The sequence below is a fragment of the Eumetopias jubatus genome, unplaced genomic scaffold, assembly GCF_037043125.1.
Source record: "Eumetopias jubatus isolate StellerSeaLion01/CBP00866 unplaced genomic scaffold, mEumJub1_p1.0 scaffold_8, whole genome shotgun sequence".
Taxonomy (NCBI): Eukaryota; Metazoa; Chordata; class Mammalia; order Carnivora; family Otariidae; genus Eumetopias; species Eumetopias jubatus.
This window is the reverse complement of record NW_028274814.1, coordinates 77,457,590-77,474,334: the sequence shown is the minus strand read 5'-3', so window position 1 is coordinate 77,474,334 and position 16,745 is coordinate 77,457,590. Positions and strand designations below refer to the sequence as shown.

At 37.4% G+C, this 16,745-nt stretch overlaps 1 protein-coding gene and 1 pseudogene across 1 annotated transcript; both read left to right on the top strand.

Annotated features, from left to right (window-relative positions):
* Positions 1–10,126: 10,126 nt before the first annotated feature.
* On the top strand, positions 10,127–11,426 carry LOC114224106 (histone-binding protein RBBP4 pseudogene; annotated as a pseudogene).
* Positions 11,427–13,785: 2,359 nt separating this feature from the next.
* LOC114224081 (olfactory receptor 5BS1-like) lies at positions 13,786–14,715 on the top strand. Its single transcript, XM_028123113.1, has one exon. It carries the CDS (start codon positions 13,786–13,788, stop codon positions 14,713–14,715), a length of 930 nt encoding a protein of 309 aa, XP_027978914.1.
* Positions 14,716–16,745: the final 2,030 nt, after the last annotated feature.

Here is a 16,745-nt window from a genome sequence, read left to right as displayed (position 1 = left end):
GATGAGGGGTAGGACTGAAAGTTCCAAGTCTCTAATCACGGCTTGGTTTTTCTAGTGACCAGCCCCCATCCAGGAGCCCACCAAGAGTTGATATGTTTATCATTCAGGACATCGTAAGGGACTTAGGAGCTCTGTGTCACATGCTCTTATCACTCAAGAAATTACAAAGATTTAGGAGCTCTGTGTCAGTAACTGGGGTCCAAGACCAAATACTAGCAGGAACAAGGAGCAGAAACCAATATACATATATTTATTATTTCACAAGTAGGTATCTCACACACAACACACACACACACACTTACATGGCATTGCTTCTCTAACTCAAAAAGTGTATATACCCTTTTAAATAAAAAAAAACTCTTAATATTATCAATATTCTCTTACATTATTTTAACATTAAAAATATTTTCAAACAAGATGTAACTTCCTTACCTTTATGGCATATAATACACTGTGAAACCAAACCAAACTTATGAATTAAACATGCACAATATTACAAAAGTTATAAAGAATGAAATTAACTATGTTAATGGGATAGATACTACCATTTGCTGTTACTATATTACCTATGTTTGGCTTAGTAATACAAAGCTATATCTGTTTGCTTTATGTTTGGCCGTTTTTATCCATTTGATTCTGAGCGTAATGGATTATCATTTGAATCACTGTAATTATCACTGTCATTTATTTTTCTTTTTATCAATTGACTCTTTTTATCTACCCTGTGCTATTTTAATTTTTCAAAAGGTTTTATTTATTTATTTGAGAGAGAGAGAGCACAAGCAGGGGGAGGGGCAGAGGGAGAGAAAGAAGCAGACTCCCTGCTGAGCTGGGAGCCCTACACAGGCCTTGATCCGAGGACCAGGAGATCATGACCTGAGCCGAAGCAGACATTTAACTGACTGAGCCACCCAGATGCCCCTACCATATGTTATTTTTTTAAAAAGATTTTATTTATTTATTTGACAGAGAGAGAGAGAGCACAAGTGGGTGGAGTGGCAGGCAGAGGGAGAGGGAGAAGCAGGTTTCTCGCAGAGCAGGGGGAGCCCGATGTGTACTCGATCTCAGGACCCCGGGATCATGACCTGAGCCTAAGGCAGTTGCTTAACCAACTAAGACACCCAGGCACCCCGTCATATGCTATTTTAATGAAACAGTCAATTTAATGCTATTGCAGTAAAATACTGAAAAAATTGTTTAATGAAAAGTCTTTCATTTGTATTTAATAATGCAGTTACTGGTGATTACCTTTAGTTCTTTCACTGCATTTTGATGTCTTTTACCCTCCACTTAGCCCAAGAACTGATTAGTCTTTAGAATTTTGTCATTTGCCTGTAACAATCAAAATGGCCCATCCCTGTGGAAAGATCTTTTAACTTTAAATTATCACTGCAAAAGAGAAATACATTCTAACTAGTAACTATTAAAATAATTAAACATGAATAAAACAATAGAAGATAATTGTAGGATTTCTACATTAGAAATACCAACCTAATAGCAGCCAGACAGCTTAATGCATCAAATTTAACTTCCATTGTTATTTCTTCTCTAATCTGTGAGTATATGAAAGTATTGCTTATTTTCCAAACATTTAAGGATATCCTAGCTATTTTTTATTGAAATACTGAAATAATATTGAACTGACTATTTCTACTTAGAGAACATCATGCTCTGTCTGATTTCAGTTCTTTAAAATTTACTGAGATTTTTTAATGTCCTGGTATATAATGCACTTTATAGAATGTTTCAGATACATATGAATACAGTGAGCATTCTGCAGTTGTGGAATGCATTCGTGATTTATGTATTGTATCTCAGTGAGGTCAAGATATTACTCATGTTTTTCCAAACTTTCACATATTTACTGATTTTTGGTCTGCTTTTTCTATCAGATGGTTATCAAGGGTGCAATTTGTCTATTTTCTTATAGTTTAATTTTTTACTTTATATATGTTGAAGCTTTGTTAAGTGCTCTATCAGTCAGCTATTGCTGCATAAGAAACAACCACAAAATTATTGTGATAGCAGTAACTAGGTTTATCATTTACAGGTACACAAATCAATTGAGGTAGCTAAGCATTAGGCTGAGGTCTGCAGATTGGCTGAACTTACTTCCTGGCTATAGTCTGTTCCACATGTCTCATTCTAAGTAGGCAATACCTACCCAGGGTCATTATTCTCATCATGAAGGTTAGAAACTCTCTGAAAGACGAATAGAAACATGCAATGCTTCTTAAAGCCTAGGCTCAAAGCTGGCAGCTACCACTTGTGCTTACATTCCATTGGCCAAAGCAGTCCATTCACATAGCCATAGCATTCCCAACTTCAATAGAATGAAGTGCATTTCTCCATGGAGGTGGTGGGAAAGAGGGTTAGTGGATATTTGTTGAACAGTGATCTAGTCTACATGTGCTTAAAAATTTTAAATTGTTATGTTCTTGTTGGATTGATTTTTCTATCATTATTAAATGTGTCTTATCTCCAGTAATTTTTTTTGCTTTAAATCTACTCTGATATTAATACAGTTTCACAAACTTTCTTTTGGTTAATGTTGATTTGTATATCATTTTCCATCCTATTGTCATCCTTAAGTATCTTTATATTTCAGATATGTCTCTTATAAGTAGCATATAGTTGGGTTTTGTTTTTTAATCCAATATGATAATCTTTACCTTTAATTGGGCTGTCGAGTCAATTTACATTTGATACAATTATTCATATATTCTGGTTTAAATTTACCATCTGACTGTTTTCTAAGTCCCATCTGTTCTGTTCCTTTTTCTCTCCTTTCCTTCTTTCTTTTGAATTTACTAAGAATTATTATTCTATTTTTCCCCTCCACTAACTTGTTTTACATTTTTTTCACTATTTCACTATTTTTTTCACTATTGTGGTGGCCCTAGAGATTACAACATGCATTTTTGTTTTATTAAAGTCAAATGTAAACAGTACTTTTGCTACTTTCTAAACAGGGCAAAGACCCTAAAACCATTTAACTCTATTTTCCACACTTATCTTTTGTGCTATGGCTCGTATGTATTATATATACACATACATTATACATATAAGACATTGTTTTTATTGTTCTATACAAACAATATCCTTTTGGATTTACCCATGTATTTACATTTTCCTAACACAGAGAAATAAAAAACTTGAATGGACTGATAACCAGCAAAGAGATTGAATCAGTAATCAGAAGCAATACATTCCTCCTTGTTTCTCTGTTTCCAACTCGAATCATTTCCTTTTTCCTGAAGGACTCTCATTAAATATGCTGATGAATTCTCTTTTTTTTTGTTTTTTGGGGGAATATTTTTGGTCTAAACATATCTTTATTTAACCTTTTTTTAACTTAACATTTCTTTTTAGAGAACATTTTTACTATAGAATTCTTTTTTTTTTTTTTAAGTAAGCTCCATGCCCAATGTGGAGCCCAACATGGGGCTTGAACTCACAACCCTGAGATCAAGACCTGAGCCAAGATCAAGAGTCGGATGCTTAACCAGCTGAGCCACCCAGGCACCCCACTGGCTGTAGAGTTCTTGACAGTTATTTCCTTCCAGCACTTCAAGGATCACATGATTTTGTCTTTCAGCTTCCATTAAGAAATTAACTGTAAGTTTCATATTGCTAATTAGAAGGTAATATATCTCCCCCCCCCCACCCCGGCTTCTTCTATTATTTTTCTCCTTGACAGCTGTTTCATTATGACATGTCTTGTTGTGGGATTTTTTGTTTTATCATGCTTGGACCTTGGAGCTATTCTTCATTCAGGAGATCGATGGCAGCTTTGGTCAGTTTGGGATAATTTTCTTCAAATATTGCATTTGCCTGTTCTCTCTTCCCTCTCCGGTGGTTTCAATTACTTGTGCATTATGTTTTCACCATTACATACATGCCTTTTATGCTCTTCTCTGTGTTGTTTATCCTATTTTTCTCAGTGCTTCAGTTTGGATGTTTTCTTCTAACCCATCTTCATGAAACTTCTGTTATGCTTGATATGCTGTTACACACATCCATTAAGTTCTTAAGGTGAGATAGTTTTGTTTTTCACTTCTAAAACTCTCCTATGATTCTTTTTTATAGGTTCCAGTTTATCCTGAAAAGGTCTACCTACTTTGTCATCAAATTTCTTAAACTTCTTAATTAGTAATATGGGAATCCATATCTGACCACTTCAGTATCTGGATCTGGTTTTCCAATCATGTGGTATTGCCTTTTGGCATGCCTGATATATATATGTGTGTGTGTGTGTGTGTGTGTGTGTGTGTGTGTATAAAACTGAATTCTGATTTTGTGTAACAAATTGTAGAAATAATTCTAACGTATAGGTGTCTTCTTCCTTCAGAGAGGATATAGTGAAGAAGATGAAAGATGACCTTAATCCAATCAGATTTGTGCTGCTTTGAAACCGACATTTAGTTAATCTTTAATGAGAGCTGGTCTATTTTCAGTTTACCCTTACTCCTAGGGTGCAACTCCTTGGAGGTCCCAACTAAAAATTTCCTAAAATGAATCTAGCAAAGAAAGGCACTATATCATATTAAAGGGGACAATCCAACAAGAAGATATAACAATTATAAATATTTATGCATCCAACATGGGAGCACCCAAATATACAAAATAATTAATAACAAACATAAAGGAAGTCATTGATAGTACAATATTAGGGGACATTAACACCCCACTTACACCAATTGGACATATCACCTAAACAGAAAATAAACAAAAAAACAATAGTTTTGAATGATATATTGGGCCAGATGGACTTAACAGATATATTCAATACATTCCATCCTAAAAACAGCAGAATATGCATTCTTTTCATCTGCACATGGGACATTTTCCAGAAGAGAGCATGTATGAGGTTACAAATCAAACCTCAACAATATAGAAAGATTGAAATCGTACCATGCACCTTTTCTGACCACAATGCTATGAAACTTGAAGTCAACCCTGAGAAAACATTTGGAAAGACCACAAATACATGGACATTTAACAACATGCTACTAAAGAATGAATGGGTCAACCAAGAAATCAAAGAAGAAATTAAAAGCATACATGGAAACAAATGAAAATGAAAACCTTTGGGATGTAGCTAAAGTTGTCCTAAGAGGGAAATATATAGCAATACAGGCCTACCTCAAGAAGCAAGAAAAACCTCAAATAACCTAACCTTACACCTAAAGGAGCTAAAAAGAGAAAGCTAGCAGAAGGAAGGCAATAATAAAGATTAGAGCAGAAATAAATGATATAGAAACTAAAAGACAAAACAAAACAAAACAAAAACAATAGAACAGATCAATGAAACCAGAAGCTGGTTTCTTGAAAAAATTAATAAAATTGGTTAACCTCTAGCCAGACTTATCAAAAAGAAAAGAGAAAGGACGTAAATAAATAAAATCACAAATGAGAGAGGAGAAATAACAATGAACACCACAGAAATGCAATTATAAGAGAATATTATGCAAAATTATATGCCAACAAATTGGGCAATCTGGAAGAAATGGATAAATTCCTAGAAACATATAAAATACCCAAACTGAAACACAGAGAAATAAAAAACTTGAATGGACTGATAACCAGCAAAGAGATTGAATCAGTAATCAAAAAACTCCCAACAAACAAAAGTCCAGGACCACATGGCTTCACAGGTGAATTCTATCAAATAAAAAAATAGAAAAGGAAGGATAACTTCCAAATTCATTTTATGAGGCCAGCATTACCCTGATACAAAAACTGGACAGACTCCACTAAAAAAGAGAACTACAGGCCAATATGTCTGATGAACAGGTATGTAAAAATTCTCTATAAAATACTAGAAAACTGAATCCAACAATACATTAAAAAAAATCATTCACCACAATCAAGTGGGATTTATTCCTGGGTTGCAAGGGTGGGTCAATACTTGCAAATCAATTTACATGACAGACCACATTAATACAAGACAGGATAAGAACTATATGATTATTTCAATAGGTGCAGAAAAAGCATTTGACAAAGTACAACATCCATTCATGATAAAAACCCTGAGCAAAGTAGGTTTAGAGGAACATACCTCAACATAATAAAGGCCATATATGAAAAACCCACAGCCAATACCATCCTTAATGGGAAAAAACTGAGAGCTTTTCCTCTGCAGTCAGGAAAAAGACAGGGATGTATACTCTCACCACTGTTATTTAACATAATACCAGAAGTCATAGCCACAGCAATCAGGCAAGCAAGCAAGCAAGCAAGAGAAAGAGAGAGAGAGAGAGAGAGAGAGAGAGAGAGAGAGAGAGAGAGAAAGAAAGAAAGAAAGAAAGAAAGAAAGAAAGAAAGAAAGAAAGAAAGAAAGAAAGAAAGAAAAAGAGAAAGAAAGAAAAGAGAGAAAGAGAAAGAAGAAAGCAAGCAAGCAAGCAAGAAAAAGAAAGAAAGAAAGAAAGAAAGAAAGAAAGAAAGAAAGAAAGAAAGAAAGAAAGAAAGAAAGAAAAGAAAGAAAAAGAAAAAGAAAGAAAGCATCCAAGCCGACAAGGAAGAAGTCAAACTTTCACTATTTGCAGATGACATGGTACTCTGTATAGAAAACCTGAAAGACCACCAGAAAACTGCTAGAACTGATAAACTAATTCAGTAAAATTGCAAGTTAAAAAATCAACATACAAAAATCTGTTGCATTTCTGTACACCAATAATGAAGCAGCAGAAAGAGAAATCAAGGAATCCCATTTTATAATGGTACCAAAAATCATAAGATACCTAAGAATAAACCTAACGAAAGAGGTGAAAGATCTGTACTCTGAAAACTATAAAACATTGATGAAAGAAATTGAAAATGACACAAGAAATGGAAAAACATTTCATTCTTATGGATTGGAAGAACAAATATTGTTAAAATGTCTATACTACTCAAAGCAGTCTACACATCTAATGCAATTCCTATCAAAATACCAACAGCATTTTTCACAGAACTAGAACAAAAAATCCTAAAAATTATATGGAACCATGAAAGACCCCAAATAAACAAAGCAATCTTGAAAAAGGAAAGCTGGAGGCATCACAATTCTGGACTTAAAATTATATTACAAAACTGAAGTGATCAAAACAGTATGGTACTAGCACAAAAATAGACACATAGATCAATAGAACAGAATACAAAACCCAGAAATGAACCCATAACTATATGGTCAATTAATATTAGACAAAGCAGGAAAGAATATCTAATGGGAAAAAGTCTCTTCAACAAATGGTGTTGGGAAAACCGGACAACTATATGCAAAATAATGAAACTGTATCACTTTCTTAAACGATACACAAAAATAAATTCAAAATGGATTAAACACCTAAATGTGAGACCTAAAACCATAAAAATCCTAGAGGAGAACACAGGCAGTAACCTCTTTGACAGCGGCAATAGCAACTTCTTTCTACATATGTCTCCTGAGGCAAAGAAAATGAGTAAAAATAAACTGTTGTGATGCCTCCAGCTTTGCTTTTCTTTTTCAAGTTTGCTTTGGCTATTCGGTCTCTTTTGTGGTTCCATACAAATTTTAGGATTGTTTGTTTTAGCTCTGTGAAAAATGCTGTTGGTATTTTGATAAAGGTTGCATTAAATGTGTAGCTTGCTTTGAACAGTATAGTTGTGATGAGTACCAGGTGTTGTATGGAAGTGTTGAATCACTATATTGTATACTTGAAACTGATATTATGTTGACTAACTGGAATTTAAATACAAACCTAAAAAAAAGAAAGTGTAACTTAGCTATTCTTATAAAAAGATATGAAACATAACTCCTCAAGATTTTACAGTTGTTTCTCAAACAGTTGCATAGATTTCATGTACTTCTTCTTAAACATCCTATAAATCATATTAAATACAACCACAAAATCCAAAAAATAAAAAATAAAAATAAAGGCTGCTCCATAAGGCTAGGTCCTGAAGTAAAGACTATGTAGTAACAAAGCCACGGCTATCTTAATAGACATGTAGCATCAGAAGTGAATTATTGTTGTTAGCCACTGAAATTTTGGGTCACTTGTTATCACAGGATAACTTGGTCTAGGCTGATACATTCAGCTTCTCCTTCTGTAGGTCCATTAGCCTCTCCAACTCTGAGCGGCCTCCACTCCTCCTCCATCCAATATAGATCTTACTGTTAACAGGTAATTTTTGTGAGGTCATTTCCATTTGTGGGGCTCATAAAGTATCCCTAAGCCTCTTTTCCTAATCCAAAACATCCTGGGCATCCAGTCTTCTGGGGGTCAAAGCAAAGCCTTCACTGAGTCCACCAATGCTCACCAATCAACCACAGTCTTTATGTCTCTCATGGGCTTCTGAATATAGCAGGTAAATTGTCCCTGGGGGCAATAGAGGTAACAGAAAAAGAGAGATGATGGTGTACTGAGAAGTGAATGAGGAGGAGACTACAGTATAGAGTATACTCCTACCCCCCTCAAAAAGAAAAAATTGGCTATAAAGAGAAAGAAAGACAAGGAAGTTCTTGGGAACTCCACCAGCCTGGAGTCTGATATGCTTGCTTGTATACTCCAGATAGTTGGCTTCTCTCATTCCCTGTTACAGAGGAGTAAATTCTAATTTGTGGAGGTAAGCCAAAGTTTTCATTTTACCTTTACTTGTGTCTGTACTCACCACCTGTTTCCTTAGCAGAGTAAGTCCTTTCCTGCTACAGCACTGGCTCTAGGGAAGCTGACTCCCTCTGGAGGAGGAAGGGATACCAATTCTGTCCACTCTATTTTGAAGTGGGAAAAACTTGAGCAATAACAGTGCTGAAGCCCAATAGAGAGCAATACAACAAAATTAGAGAAAGGAACATTTTCTCAGTTAAGTAGGAGGCAAGAGCCTGAGCTGAAAGCTGGAGAAGCAAGGGTTGAGAAAGGAGTAAGTGTCTTCATAGAAGTAATGAACTTTTAAATTGTGTAGACCTGTTTGTGTGTGTGTGTACATATTCACATTCAAAATCCAAGAGCTATTAGAGACAAGACAAATCCTTTACAGAACCTCCTGATCCCCTGATTTTTAGTTAGTAAAGCAATTTGTGGCTAGGAGCTTTCTGCACTTCTGTACTCTCAGACAGACCCCTTTTGGCAATAGCTATATTAGTAGCCACTTTGTCCTAGGACCAGTGGCCCCTTTGGCTGTGGTTAATGCTGCATTTCCCGTGGGCAGTGAACAATTCTTGACTCTCCAGAGACTCTTTTCACCACCTCCTCAGGGCCCGCCTGGCACAAGATCTCAGAGATTTAATGAAAGAAGAAATACAAGTCACACAAACTGGCCAGGAGCTCTCATCAGTACTCAAGGAAAAAAGAAGAGAAAAATCCAAGTCTTAAGAGAACCACCTCCAGAAAGACCCACACCAGAATACTTTGGCTTTTAACCACTGCCTGTCTATATCTATCTCTGTTCATATTATTGGCTGGAAAACAAAGCCCACTTTTCATGGGACCTGGTTTGAGGCCTCTCATCTCAAGCTGTTGGAACTACATCTCCTTCGAGTAACAGTGTCCTGTGGCAGGCAGCCTGGCTGGAAAACCAGATGTTACATCAGACCAAGAGCAGTCCTGCTCAGTAAGGTTGGTAAAAGCCTTAGAGGCACATTGATATATGTAACTGGGAAAGATCTAGTAGAGGGACCTCTGGCCCAAGCCCCTCTAGTTAACACAGGACCTAGATTAGGGTAGTATCTTTCTCAAAGTCAGACATAGTTACTTCTCATCAGATAATAGCTGAGCTGGAAGATGAAGTCTTCTTTGTCCATGTAGGGTCGTCCTGTTCTGTTTCTTTATGTATCAGGTTCTGGACGCACACACAAAGTTAGGCTGTTATTTTAAATAGGAATGCATTACTGGCTACAAAGCCAGATGAAGAGCACAAAGGAGATTTCTCTGGGGGATTGAAAATGAAAAGGATGAAGAATAGAGAGAGAGACATTCTTAGTGCCTCTGGCAATGGAATCCCGAGTTCTCTGTGTTTTAAAAAGTTTTTAGTAATGGAACCCTTTGCTTCAGTGAAATCCTACTACCAAATCAAGTATGATAAATAAAAGAAAGAAGAGGCCCGTAGCCTCCCCACCCCTCCTGCAACACTCAACACTGGGATCCTCCTGACTTACCTGCCTGCCATGGCCAACAAGGAAACAGCCTTTGATGATGCAGTAGAAGAACATGTGATCAATGAAGAGTAAAAAATAGGGAAAAAGAATACCCTTTTTCTCTATGATTTGGTGATGACACATGCTCTGGAGTGGCCTAGCCTAACTGCGCAGTGACTTCCAGATATAACCAGACCAGAAGGGAAAGACTTCAGCATTCATCAACTTGTCCTGGGAACACACACGTCAGATGAACAAAACCATGTTGTGATAGCCATGTGCAGGTCCCTAACAATGATGCTCGGTTTGATCCTTCACACTATGACAGTGAGAAAGGAGAATTTGGAGGTTTTGGCTCAGTTAGTGGAAAAAATGAAATAGAAATCAAGATCAACCATGAAGGAGAAGTAAACCGGGCGCATTATATGCCCCAGAACCCTTGCATCATTGCAACAAAGACTCCATCCAGTGATGTTCTTGTTTTTGACCATACAAAACATCCTTCCAAACCAGACCCTTCTGGAGAGTGCAACCCAGACTTGCGTCTGTGTGAACATCAGAAGGAAGGCTATGGACTTTCTTGGAACTCAAATCTCAGTGGGCACTTACTTAGTGCTTCAGACAACCAAACCATCTGCCTCTGGGACATCAGTGCTGTTCCAAAGGAAGGAAAAGTGGTGGATGCGAAGACCATCTTTACAGGACATACAGCGGTAGTAGATGTTTCCTGGCATCTACTCCATGAGTCTCTGTTTGGGCCAGTTGCTGATGACCAGAAACTTATGATCTGAGATACTCACTCATTCAAACAATACTTCCAAACCAAGCCACTCAGTTGATGCTCACACTGCTGAAGTGAACTGCCTATCTTTCAATCCTTATAGTGAGTTCATTCTGGCCACAGGATCAGCCCACAAGACTGTTGCCTTGTGGGATCTGAGAAATCCGAAACTTAAGTTGCATTCCTTTGAATCACATAAGGATGAAATATTCCAGGTTCAGTGGTTGCCTCACAATGAGACTATTTTGGCTTCCAGTGGTACTGATCGCAGACTGAATGTCTGGGATTTAAGTAAAATTGGAGAGGAACAATCCCCGGAAGATGCAGAAGATGGGCTACCAGAATTGTTGTTTTTTCATGGTGGGTCACACTGCCAAGATACCTGATTTCTCCTGGAATCCCAATGAACCTTGGGTGATTTGTTTTGTATCAGAAGACAATATCATGGAAGTGTGGCAAATGGCAGAGAACATTTATAATGATGAAGATCCTGAAGGAAGCGTGGATCCAGAAGGACAAGGGTCCTAGATATGTCTGTACTTCTTGTGATTTTTAGACTCCCCTTTTTTTCCTTCTCAACCCTGAGATAGATTTAACACTGGTTTTGAGACACAGACTTTGTTTGGCTATCCCTCTATGATAGGTAGCATCAACAATGTTATTAGCCCAAACAGAGGGTGTTTTCTAAATATTAACTGGGGGACTTGATTCAGTAAAGCCACAGACTTATATTTAAATTTTCTTTAGGAATTTTCTAGTAACAAAGGTCTAAATAGCCACAGAAAGGGGAATATTATGTGTGGTTATTTTTCTTCTTAGGCTATATCCCCGAGTTTTTCAGACTCCTTTAAGTAAAGGCTAAAGTAAGGAAGGAGTAAAGCCAAGTGAGGTAGGTGTCTGAGCCATGAAGTATAAATACCACAAGATGTCATTTTTATTCAGGAAATGGGAGATTCAAGTCATATAAATTCCTATTCTAAATTTTTCACACCTGACTTTCCAGGATGCACATTTTCCTATGTAGACCAGTCTCCTCTCAGTTTCTTCAGTTAAGTCAAAACTATGTGTTCCTCTTTCCCCATATATTTTTGCTTGTTAGTGTATTTCTTGAGCTGTTTTCATATTTCTTTCCTTTCTGTGAAATGGTTTTTTAAAAAACTTGGGACCACCAAGTTGTAAAGATGTATGTTTTTACCTGACAGTTATACCACCACAGGTAGATTGTCCAGTTGAGTTGAGAAGAGTAAATTGATAGCTTGTATTTGTTTTTAAAATTAAATTAATCCTGGACAAGAGTTGTTTTTTTTAGGAGTTAGTCTTTGACCGCAGTTTGGTACCATCTCTATTTTGGGTGACCTGTTTCACCAGCAGGCCTGTTACTCTCCATGACTAATTGTGTAAGTGCTTATAATGGAATAAATTGCTTTTCTATGTAAAAAATAAATAAACAAATGAAAGAAGAGATGAGGCAATTGAGATGGATGTGAGGGCCCAAAGATGCCTCTAATTCCTCACCCCCTCAACACTTAGAGTGGCCCCTAAGGCACTACAACAGAATATATAGGATTTCATTCAACACACTTAGAAAACACAGCCCTGGTAGTGTTCTGGGATCCTAGGTATGAGGGATTTCAAGGGGGCATCAGTTTCAGTCCCATGTACCCAAGCAGAACCAAACTACTGGGATGCCCAGCAGTGATGGGGAAGAGACCACAAAACCATTTCTCTTTAGGAGTTCAGCTTCCTGTGCCCTGGGGCTTTTCTCTCACTTCAGTCCAGTTTTCTTTTTGCCATCCTCTCTGGAGAAAACAAAGCTAGCCTGAGAGTTTCCTGAAAGTCTCCAAGTCATTTCTTTACAAAAAAAGAGAAGTATTCAATGGAAAAATAATTTTACAATATTAGAGAAACTATTTAAAAGAAAAAAGGCCCATAAGCCTACTACCCAATAGATACATCTTTTCTATTTTTCAGTATTCTATATCAATCTTTGTTCATACATACAAAAATTGATTTTTGCACAGCATGTTATGAGCTATATGGTTTATAAAAGTTTATGTTTCATTTGCTCAATTTCATAGATGAATACAGTAAGGCTTAAAGAAACTGAGTAATGTTTAACCAGATGATACTATTAGAATGTTAGAGCTAAGATTCAAACTAAGGTTACTACTCTAAGACTGGTTCTTTTTCCACTTCAATAGCAGCTGACACACAACTGTAGAGGCCACTGTCTAAGTATCAGAGCCAAGGAATATTGAAATATATTTTAGGTGAACTCCCTACTAGCAAAGTTGTTTATGACCCCAAAACCACACAAAACTCAGCTTGTAACAATCAATTCAAAGCCAAGTGTTGTGCACTGGGAGCATACCAGACTAGTTGGAACATCTGGTCTAGTACCTACCTCAACATGATTTTGCTATGAGACCTTAGGCAATGCATTCTCATCATGTGTAAAATAAAGACTTTAAAGTCCACTATGACACCACCCTCACTGTGAGTCTATGACCTTACTATTCTGAGAAGGAATCACTTTTCCATGGGCCTCCTAGCCTTTAACCATAAAAGGTTTTCCAGGTTTAACCACTAGGGCTCTTCTCCCTTCTTTTGACTCCAGGACATACCTGACTTGCATGTGCATGGTCTTTTTATTAAAAGAGTGATGAAGTAGGGTGAAAGTATAGGGATCATGACAAGATAGTGCTACTAGTTAGAAAAGAAGGGCAAGTGAAGAGATTGTATCTGAGAAGACACTTCCTTATCCTGAGTTTCCTGTTTTGGTCTATAGGTAAGGAGGTATATTGTCTGTGAGTAGGAAACTCCTGTTCACTGAGAAAGACTCAGATTGATGTCTTACCAAGTGGAAAAGTCATTCATTTCTTTTGAGGGACTGAATCTCTAAGCAACCATGAAAAATATCAGTATAATTACTGAGTTTGTCCTTCTGGGATTGTCTAGTGACCCCCAGATCCAGACCGTGCTCTTTGTGCTGTTCCTGGGGATTTACCTTCTGACTTTGATGGGTAATCTGGTGATGATCCTGGTGATCAGGGTTGATTCTCACCTCCACACCCCCATGTACTTCTTCCTTGGACACCTATCCTTCCTGGATCTCAGTTTCTCCTCAGTCACTGTGCCCAAAATGCTACAGAACTTCCTATCTCAGAAGAAAAGCATCTCGGTGTGGGGATGCATCACTCAGAGTTTCTTTTTCACTCTCTCTGGGGGAACAGAAGCTTGTCTGCTCTCTGCCATGGCCTATGACCGCTATGCTGCCATCTGCCACCCTCTCGTCTACACCATGGTCATAAACAGACCTCTCTGTATTGTGATTGTGAGCATAGCTTGGACAATGGGATTTCTGATTTCCTTGATGAATAGTCTCTTCATCCACAAGTTACATTTCTGTGAGTCCAACATCATCCCCCATTTCAGCTGTGAGCTACCTCCACTCTTTCCTCTGTCATGTACTGATCCCATTGTCAACGAGATTCTTCTAGCAGTGTCATGTGCATTTCTAGGGCTGCTGACACTTCCTCTGATCCTCTTCTCTTACTCCAGAATCATTTCTGCCATTCTGAGCATCCGCTCCTCTAAAGGCCAAGCCAAAGCCTTCTCTACCTGCTCCTCCCATCTCATTGTGGTGCTCTTGTTCTATGGGACAGCTCTATTCAGGTACATCAGCCCCGCCTCAGGCTCAGTTTTGGAGCGAGTGATCTCCATTCAGTACAGTGTGATTACATCCTTGCTGAACCCCCTCATCTACAGCCTCAAGAACCAGGAGGTGAAGGCAGCTCTGCAGAGGATGCTGAAACAACAAAAGTGTGCCTTAGGGTAGAAAAAAACCTGTGTGATTCTGCTCAGGAAATAGAACAAAATTATTTCTAAAGAAGAAAGATTTTTATAGGCCTAGAGCACTTGGGGAAATTTCATTTCAATTAAATTCAAGTATTTGTCTGGACTTCAAAGCGAATATAACAAAAATGGGCGCTGGGGGGAAAGAGTTTGATGTATAGGCTTCTATCTAGCAGCGCTTTGCAAAATAATCTCGGGATCTTGGCTTCATCTGAGAAGATGGCAGGTGAAGTGTATTTGGAGCACAGCACGGTGTCTGGCCAAATTGATTATTTCTGGATGTGTCTTTGAGGGTATTTCCAAAAAAACTTGAATCAATGATGTGAGTAAAGAAGATTGCCCTCACCAATGCGGGTGGGTATTGTCCAATCTGTTGAGGCCCCAAATACAACAAAACTGGATTGGCAGGGTGAATTTGCATTCTCTGCTTGAAACAGAACATTTATTCTCCTGCCCTCAGATATTGGTGCTCCTGTTCTTGGGCCTTCAGACTCAGATTGGAACTTACACCACTGACTCCCCTGGTTCTTAGCCTTTTGGGTTTGGACTGGAATTATACCACTGGCTTTCCTTGGCCACCAGCTTGCAGACAGCAGATCATGGGATTTCTCAGCCTCCATAACCATGCCAGACAATCTTTCATAATAAATCTCTTTTCTATTCTAGTCTAGTCTAGTCTATTCATTCTGTTTTCTGGAAAAGAGCAACGAATACAGCAAGGAAAAGTGAAAAAGAAAAATTAATAGATTGTCAGATTGAAGATCAGTATATTGTGCCTATTTTATTTGCCCTAAACTCTCCTACCTGGGGGCTTACATCTAAAAATATAGTTTGTGCATGTGCTCCTGTGAATCACTATTTTTGTATCCTTTGGATAAATACCTACTAGTGCAATTGCTTATAGCAGCACTATCCACAATAGCCAAAACATGGAAAGAGCCCAAATGTCCATCAGCTACTGAATGGATAAAGAGTATGTGGTATGTATATGGACTGGAATATTACTCAGCCATCAAAAAGAATGAAATCTTGCTATTTGCAATGATGTGTCTGGAATTAGAGTGTATATGCTAAGCAAAATAAGCCAGTCAGAGGAAGACAAATACCATATGATTTCACTCTTATGTGGAATTTAAGAAACAAACCAGATGAACATAGGCGAAGGGAAGGAAGAATAAGATAAAGACAGAAAGGAAGGCAAACCATAAGAGACTCTTAAATATAGGGAAGAAACTGAAGGTTGCTGCAGGGGAGGTGCATGGGGGGATGGGGTGACTGGGTGATGGGCATTAAGGAGGGCACTTGATGTAATGAGCACTGGGTGTTTTATGCAAATGATGAATCACTAAATTCTACCACTAAAACTAATACTACACTATATATGAACTAACTTGAACTTAAATAAAATTTTGAAAAATAAAAATATAAAAATATAGTCTGTGAATTTGATCCAAATACATATTGTATACCAGTACATGGAGAGGGGGATAGATATAAATCATTCTAGAAGCAAAATTAAAAGATCAACAAGGTACCTGTTGGGTCTACTTAATAAACATAAATATATAACAGCAGCTTCCTGAGAAATGTTAAAGACAACCTAAATAAATGGAGACTAATATACTATGCTTATGAATTGGTAGACTGGGTATTTTAAAGATGTCAATTGTTCCAAGTTGATTTATATATTCAGAATAATGTCAGTCAAAAATCTGGAATAGTATTCCAGACAAGGTACCCTTTTTATAAATTTAAAAAGTCCATTCTAAAATTTATCAAGAAGTAAAATGGTCCAAAAAATGCCAAGCTACTCTTGAAGTTAAGAAGAACAAAGTAGATGAGCTTGTTCTACTAGATATCAAGATTTATTATAAAACTAATCAAGATTTTCTATTACTAACACAGAGACAGACAAATACAGCAATGGAAAAGGAAAGAGAACTCAGAAATGGGCCCCAAATACTGAGATGGCAAGACATATAAATTTGTTCAGGGTGGACTTTTCAATCAATA

Bases quoted from the DNA above. Each gene is read 5' to 3' on its own strand.
- LOC114224081 (XM_028123113.1), top strand. From the start codon at position 13,786: ATGAAAAATATCAGTATAATTACTGAGTTTGTCCTTCTGGGATTGTCT.